The sequence below is a fragment of the Rhopilema esculentum genome, chromosome 7 (genome assembly GCF_057945365.1).
Source record: "Rhopilema esculentum isolate cy_ngs chromosome 7, ASM5794536v1, whole genome shotgun sequence".
NCBI classification, from domain to species: Eukaryota; Metazoa; Cnidaria; class Scyphozoa; order Rhizostomeae; family Rhizostomatidae; genus Rhopilema; species Rhopilema esculentum.
In genome coordinates, this window is record NC_142821.1 from 4,027,838 (window position 1) to 4,035,680 (window position 7,843).

General features: G+C 36.0%; 1 protein-coding gene across 1 annotated transcript; it reads right to left on the minus strand.

Moving 5' to 3' along the window:
- Positions 1 to 2,292: 2,292 nt before the first annotated feature.
- On the minus strand, positions 2,293 to 6,113 carry LOC135683536 (uncharacterized). Its single transcript, XM_065198821.2, has 5 exons — positions 5,902 to 6,113; positions 4,677 to 5,034; positions 3,963 to 4,147; positions 3,083 to 3,271; positions 2,293 to 2,652 (listed from the first exon to the last, which is right to left on the minus strand). The coding sequence occupies exons 1-5, from the start codon at positions 5,984 to 5,986 to the stop codon at positions 2,546 to 2,548; spliced, it is 924 nt and encodes a 307-aa protein (XP_065054893.1). The 5' UTR covers positions 5,987 to 6,113; the 3' UTR covers positions 2,293 to 2,545.
- Between the last annotated feature and the right edge of the window lie 1,730 nt (positions 6,114 to 7,843).

The window sequence follows — 7,843 nt, forward strand, 5'->3', positions numbered from 1 at the left end:
GGTCGAAAGTTAAGAACAAATTAAGAACAAGCTAAGGCTGACCTTCTGCAAAATGCAATTTTGAACAACGTTTTTTCTCAAATCGAGGATTTTTAGCGATGAGTGGGTGCTTTTTCGTCGAATATTCAAACTTTTCGGCAAATGAAGGTTGTCTCACTCACTTTGTTGGCAAATGAGGCCTGAACACCTCCCTAGAGCGAAAAAGCTAGCATTCGCACTGCCTACACCCTATTAGATTAAGAACAAATTAAGAACAATCCAGCCTGAACTGAAATTTACTGGTTCTTATAAAAAAAGAGTGTGCTTCCACTTGTAACTTCCACAAATTGAAAAGATCTCTCCATATACCAACATATTCATCAATAAGCCTATTCCCTCAAGAAAGTACCAGATTTCCAATTTGACCTTCAATTCCGCTTCAGTTCCTTCGAGCTTTGGAAACGAAGATAATAAGACAGGGCTTTTTGGGGTAGCACTTCAATTTCTTTCGTTTTTCACTATGGGAGTAGGAAAGACAGGAGCTGGGAAGTGCAGCATCCTAATCTGACAAATTTTTTGTATTCATGCCCTATTCGAGCAGTTCTGTGTATTCAAGCAATAATATTCGTGCAAGATCTATACTCGGCCTCCTGGGCCATTTAGCATCCGCTACGCCCACGTGTTTCACCGTAGACTGCCATATTTCCCTAGCTCATATCAAGACAATTGCTTGTTAAATCATTTCATCAAAGGTATAAAGCCTGTTGCAACAAAAAGATGAAACACATTGCAACAAAGAGATGACATCGTTGCCAGTAAGAGATGAACTCATTTTACTTTGATTGGAATTGTTGCTAGGTTTTTTGATACATCAAATGCACATCCCAAACATTTGGCCAATTCAAGCCGTAGAAGAAGTACAAACGTAATTGAGAAGCATTGTAACTATTTTATGGTGAACATAATGACGATATATTAAGGCCTAAAGTTTTTACCTTGATCGAGTCTTAAAGCACAAATCCCAAATAGTTTCTTTGCTAGACCCAGATATGTCTTTATCTTTAGTTCCAAGAAAAATTCAAATGTTCTAAAATCGTGTGATCAGACCAACAAGCAACTGCCAGCGAATGTTTTATATACAAATAAGTCAACGGAGATTTAAAGTTATTACCAGAGCTATCACGCCATGTTTAGTTGGAAAAGATAACCGTGCTTTAATTGTTGGCAATTTTCACTTGCTGTGGTTGATGTTTATTAAGTCTTGTTATTTGTGTTTTTTGGCAGTTATGAATCACGCACGCACACGCCAAGAGTAAATGAGCATACTTTTCATCCTAGGAAAGTTTGAAAAAAATTGAATTTTTTCAACCCTGTGCTCTCTGTGTGACGTTGTCATATCTCTGTCCGAGCTTTTTATAACCCTATATCTGTATATAACACTTCAATTTGAAGATGGAAAAATGCATTCAAATGTCAAAGCTCTATCAAGCTCCCTTGCTTTAAAACACATCCTTGAAACGCCCTTTTTCAAAGAGACTTGAGGTAAGTCACCTAACTTTTAAGCCCCAATAAATTGCACAATAAATACGTTAAAGAAAAGCTTCAAGAAGTTTTTAAGATATTTTTTGTTCAGGCCTGCCTTTAGGTCCATTTGTGGACTCTAAACCTGTCTCAAACCAGAACAATCAATCCAATGTTCACGAATCCTTTTTCTCCAACTGGTAGGGACCTTCAAGCCAAACAATGCCAAAGAAAAAAGAAAATTCGATTGAAAAATGGCAGTATTGAAATAATTGGAGAGATATCTTGACTTTGAAGGTATCATGCTTCTCCCAATTTTGAAGATAACTCCTTTTTCTAACTAGTTTCTCTCTATTTTAGGTCCCTTTAAACCCTCGAGCATAAAGACCCCTTGCAACCGTTACTTATACAAATTATGCACAGTGGGTTTGCTTAGAAGAAAGGTTTCAGAGGATAGATCACAAAAGTATCCAGTTAATTAACAAGGTAAACTTAAAGTGTTTATGGCAGTTGTATATCATTATATGAGGGATGCAGAAACATTGATGCAAATGCACAGAGAGATAGTTATACGCATTTGAAGGCAACACAGATACTACCAAAGCAGCAATAAATTCGAGCAAGGAAATAGAAGACAGGAGTGAAGAAGCCCAGTATGTTTACGTCGATTGTCCTGCAAGCTAGATTATATCTAGCTCTTTTTTAGTAGCACAAAGTATCTTTGACAGGAAAAAATCAACACAAATCAACTTCATGAATAATCTATGAATAAATAACAAATAAATATGTCTTTAATACTATCGTGTTATAAAATCTAATTAAAAGCATAACATACTGACATTTGTAGCTGATATGATAGGTGAACCGTGAAAGTATTTTTGCGTTTAATATATTATTATCATTATAATTTATAATATACAAATAAGTTAGTATTATACAATATTAAGTTAGAATATTTGTCGTGAATTTTATTCTATTAAATAAAAATGTACAACGTTTAACAGTATTGTTAAAAGTGCAGAAACTAGACTTCTTGATAATGTAGCTACAGTGGTTTTTCATCAACGGATTGGTATCTTGAATGTAGAAAGTAAACATCTTGATCGGCTTCGTCAATAATCCTTGAATCAATACCATCAACATTTTTCTTTGCTAGAGAAGAAAAATATAGTTAGCGTTGCTGAATTTTTTAAATTTCAAGCATGTAAGGTGTAACTTGAAAATGCAACCAGTGGCATGCCAGCAAAATACTAGGGGCAGTTACCCCCACCTGTAAATTAGCTGCTCTTTCCCCATCACTTTAGTTTGGTCTTTCCTAAACGTTAACAACAGAGCCAAAATAACAGTTATCCGTTAGAAAACTTGAATTCTTTCATTAGGCATATATTGTCCAATTTTTAAATGCTTTTGCACTAATAGAGGTATTTCATGGTATTCTTTAAGGTTGTGGTCCAAAGAAGAACATCTAGAAATCGTTAATTCATGATGTCACACTTTTTTGCTCATTAAAATTCATATTCAGTTGGAGGCTGGGAATATAGTGCAGTTACCTTGTTCTTTATCTAATAGCACTAAATCTTACCTTCTGTGCTTCTGTCGCGTAAATTAAATGAATCCTTTTTCCCTCGACAATAATTTCGTAGAGTGTAGATGAGGCCTTTATTCTTGTAATACAAGAAGAGTTGAAAGGCAGCAAGGAGGATGATGAACTCAGCCACAGCCAGACATATCCAAAAAAAGGCATCTTTTTCAATACTTCCAGGCTGTGTACCTACAAACAACAAAACATTTTTTACAAATAACCGCGATAAAGTGCATTCTAAAACGCAGTCGCTTCATCAAGTACTCAAACCTATAAGAATAACATGCTATTCCTTGTGAAAAGTTCTTAGCCTTGTTGATTTGAAAACAATTCAGTTTAGTGTAGATTCACCATGAGATTCACTGTAATAAACATACCCTTTTATTTTATTGCTTTCTGAATTCAAAGCTATTTCACTAAGAAGAAGCTATTTGAACACGAGATTCAATACTAGGCCATATTCCTAACTCACAGGAATGTCAAATTTCAAAACCTGGCTGTAACTGGACCACAAAAATCCCTGTAATAAAGTTCGAGTGTCATAATTAAATGTTCAAAGGCATTGAATGCCTTCCAAGTTTTCTTTAATTACATTGAACTGCTCCTCAACTCGTGATCCTCTGCAATCTTGATTTTTTTACTTATAACATTTGCAACTTCAAGGCCTGTTAATAACTTTTTGAACTTCGGTTCAAAAGAAAAAAGGACAAAATGCTATTAGCAAAGTATTCTGGAATAAGGCTCCGTTTATCTGTCGGACCAAAACTTTTTCTAAAAAGTCTTTGTCAAATTTATGGAGGTATTTGAACAGCTTGCAAATGATCCATGGGCAAGGGACTGAGTCCCATGGTAAGAAATTGCTACGTCAGCGTCTCCTTACCTGTACTTGTTGAGTGACGTGAACATTTGCACTTTTCGTGGTCAAACCAAAGTCCCCTTTCAAAGCATCGGTCAATCTTCTTAGTTTTGCATTGACAAGAGCAGGTTTTTTCATCGAAAAACCTTTTAGAGCCGCAATATTGCTTACTATTGTTGCATTTGCATTTACATTCTTGTTTGCTCCAGCTAGAAAAAAACCAGTCATGCATTCTTAACTGCTTTCATTTTCGATGTTCGCTTGTTATGAAACAATACCACAGTGCACAACACGTGTGCTGCAGGAGATAATGTAATCGATGCTTTTTGAAAATATTTGCAAGGGTAGCATAATTCTTAACAGCCTATACCAGCCAGCATCAAAAAAGAGAAACACTTCAAAGCATAAAGAAAAGAAAACTTCAGAAATTTTCATGGACAATGATGTTTAAATCTAACCCGAAATCTAATTTTTGATCGCATAAGTCTTCGATAAACCTGATCGCATAATTTTCAATGTTTCAAGTTTTCTTCTTACTACAATCTCATTAAGGTTCATCCAGGTGATAACCATAACCATTAAAAGAACAGATATCTCTTCAGAGCATGGACCAAAACAAAATACCTGTCTACGAAAAAATGGGCTGTGACAAATCCAATACGTTAACCTGCTTAGGGTCCTCGTTAGCATCTCTGATAGAATTATCATGCGCACTCTATAGGAAAAACAGAAACATACCTTCGTCCTGCAGGACATTTCATGGAACTTTCTGGTAAATTAGACGGGCATATGCACTGACAGTTCTCAAATTTTGCCAACGGTGGGCAGTCTGAGGGTTTCGCGACACATTCTCCTCCACACTGGGTGTGATTTTTCAACTCAAAAATGACTTTTTGGTTCCTTTCAAGATCTCTTGCTTGGAATTTAATAGCCTCCTCTTTAATAGGAACACACCTCATTCTTGTTGGTGGCTGCAAGCTAACAGAACCTTGGCATCGCGATAAGAGAACGTAATACGGATAAATGTGCCCGTTTGTTGCAACAGGGGTTTTTTGTAGACTGCAGAAGACATTTCCGAGAATGCGAGGTTGATCCGCTATAAATTGAAATAACAAGGAATTGAAAAAGATGGTGGTGACTGTTAAAAGTTAAAAGGTTAAAAGACACCTTATATTTTAGTAGGAATTTCTTTATTAACATTTAATTACTATTGCCAAAAGTATAAATTTTTGTGGTAATTCAATAAAATACCAAAGGAAACCTCTGATGGGAACAATCAGCAAATTGAGGGGCAAATCCGTGGACTTAGGGTAGAAGGGAGGCTTATTGACAATTAATATTTCTGGGGTTGGGCTTTTTCGTCGGGGGGGGGGGGCAATTCGAGGGGAGGGCAATTCGAGGATTTACGGTATGTACCCTGGCCATAGACCCTGGCCATTAGTAAGACCATCTGCTGTGCAAATTATTTTACTAGTATTACTCCAACGACATATTTATTGGGGCCACAAGAGAAAAGAGACCAGGGACGTGGTCTCCAATATTGACATTTTATAGTGCTGGTTCTTGTTCATTTGAAATATGTATCAGTAGTCACTTTTGGGCCTATTTGACATTTACAGAAAATTGTCCGTCAGTAATGATTCCATTGAACCCCCAAAACAAGACTTGCCAGCCCTGATTTGTGAAGAATGTTTACACTTAAAATGTTGAAACAACGCTAATAACAAATTTAAAATTTGCTTGCCTTGGTATTTTTTATTTGAAGTTGTAGATAATTGCGTTTAGGCCATGACCATTTGAGAAAAGCAGGATAACGTAAATTTAATGAAATGAATATCAACAAAAGCAAAAGCATTGTGAAGATTAAGAATGCTTGATGTAAAATAACAAAGCTCTATCATAAACATCTACTGGCATAAACAGAGAAAAATGTAAGGCATTTGAAAAAAATGGCTATATTTACCTGCAACTAAAAATACGAGGTTGGCAGCCATCATAGCAACAAAAGAAACACAGTTGACACCTAAAAGCTGATTGTATCTGAACATCTTGATAATTCTGCTTTGTTAAAAGCTCGTTACTTTCAACTAAGAACTTCCAAGCATCGTTTATTGGTAAATGAAATGCCTGACTAGCATTAGTAGAAACATCCAAGGAAGGCGTAGGCTCCTGAATAATGCCACTTCCTCTTTTGAAAGTCTGACGCAGTTCCGGTCGTCTTGAATTTGTCAAATTCCTTTAGTTCTAAAAGTAGCTGATAAGTGAATCATACTTTTTTCGTTGTATGTAGGAAACTTATAGGTATCGCAACCAATATGATACAAGTGATGGTTTGAATTAAGTCCCTGAGTAATAGAGCCCAATAACTGAGGAGTTTTCCCGTCTCGTATCAAAATCCGGAGCATTTTTTAAAGTTTTTTTGTAATTGCGGGGCATTTTTCACAAGGGCCCACGCTCACGTCAAGAAATTTTACAAGATTTATGGCCAGATGCTTAAGATTGTTATATGGCTCCACTTACGCTAAAAATCCTGGCTTGTTGCAAGGACTAGCCGGGTTGTTTCATACGCACATGTATCTTGAAGATAACTACACTCTTTTTTATAACAACCAGTAAATTTCAGTTCAGGGGCTGACTGTTCTCTAATTTTTTCGGAAATCTGAGGCTGGATTGTTCTTAATTTGTTCTTAAATTGAGAGGGTGTAAGCAGTGCTATTGCTAGCTTTTTCGCTCTAAGGAGGTGCTCAGGCCTCATTTGCCAGCAAAGTGAGCGAGACAGCCTTAATTTGCTAACAAATTTGAATATTCTCCGAAAAAGCACCCATACATCGCTAAAAATCTTCGATTTTGAAAGAAAACGTTGTTCAAAATTGCATTTTGCAGAAGCTCAGCCTTAGCTTGTTCTTAATTTGTTCTTAACTTTTGACCAGTTTTGAGGCTCGTGTTCTTATAAAATTGTTCTTATAAAAAAGAGAGTGTATTTGGTTAATATGTTATGACCAGTCAAACTGTAATTTGACCCTGAAGTAATTACAACAAAATGTTTTTAAGTTGCAATCGAAAGTCCATCAGCTAAACCTTGTTCAGAAAAAAGCCCCATTAAATCCCAGCTGTAGAACCCCCAATATCGCCCCATGACAATTGCTTTAAATTCCCTCGTACTTGTATATAAAATTTCGGCGTGCATATATAAAATCGCTATTTGTATAAAACTTGGATTGGGTTTGTCAAATTTCGTTTGAATTTGCCATATGCACGCCGAAAGCCTATATTTTAGTCTAACGATTCAGAAAAAAAATTAAAAATGGCTGCTGATTACGTCAATATGACGTCATAACCTCAGAATTTCCCGTTATGATTATTTTCTTACAAAGAACTAGAAAGTAGTTTAAAATTTTTTTTTAATGTAAACTTAAAATGAACATTGCTACTACCAAACTTGCATTTGAGTATCTGGTTTTTCATTCCTCATCACTAGATGGTGAGTCATCCAAACGCATCGGGTTGTCGCAGCTAATTCCGCAGCATTCTCCACAAGCTGTAATTTCTTAATTTTTATTGGCTTGAGTAGTAGTTAAAATTGATTGTGATTGGCTAAGATAAATTTTAGTTCCTTGTTTGCTTCTATAAAAGCTGGTAATTGAATCGAGCGCTAAGGATTCGTAGAGAGAGATTTTTCACGATGTACGTTGAGTTGTGTTGAGCAGAAAATTCAGAAAACATAAAGATTGTCTTTCTCTAAGAGTTTACTCTAATCATTTATTGAACCTGCGTTAACAAGCAGAGATATTCTCTACAGTAATACAGGCTAAACCATTTTTCTCGCATGAACATCTCATATTAGTACACCTTTTCTTACATTTACAGTAAATCAGCTTCAACATCTCTTGAGGTGCAAAAGGGAG

Coding starts and splice junctions, on each gene's coding strand:
- LOC135683536 (XM_065198821.2), bottom strand. CDS start 5,986: ATGTTCAGATACAATCAGCTTTTAGGTGTCAACTGTGTTTCTTTTGTT. Junction 5,035..5,901: donor CCTCGTATTTTTAGTTGCAG/GTAAATATAGCC, acceptor TTCAATTTATAG/CGGATCAACCTCGCATTCTC. Junction 3,272..3,962: donor ACGTCACTCAACAAGTACAG/GTAAGGAGACGC, acceptor TGTTGTTTGTAG/GTACACAGCCTGGAAGTATT.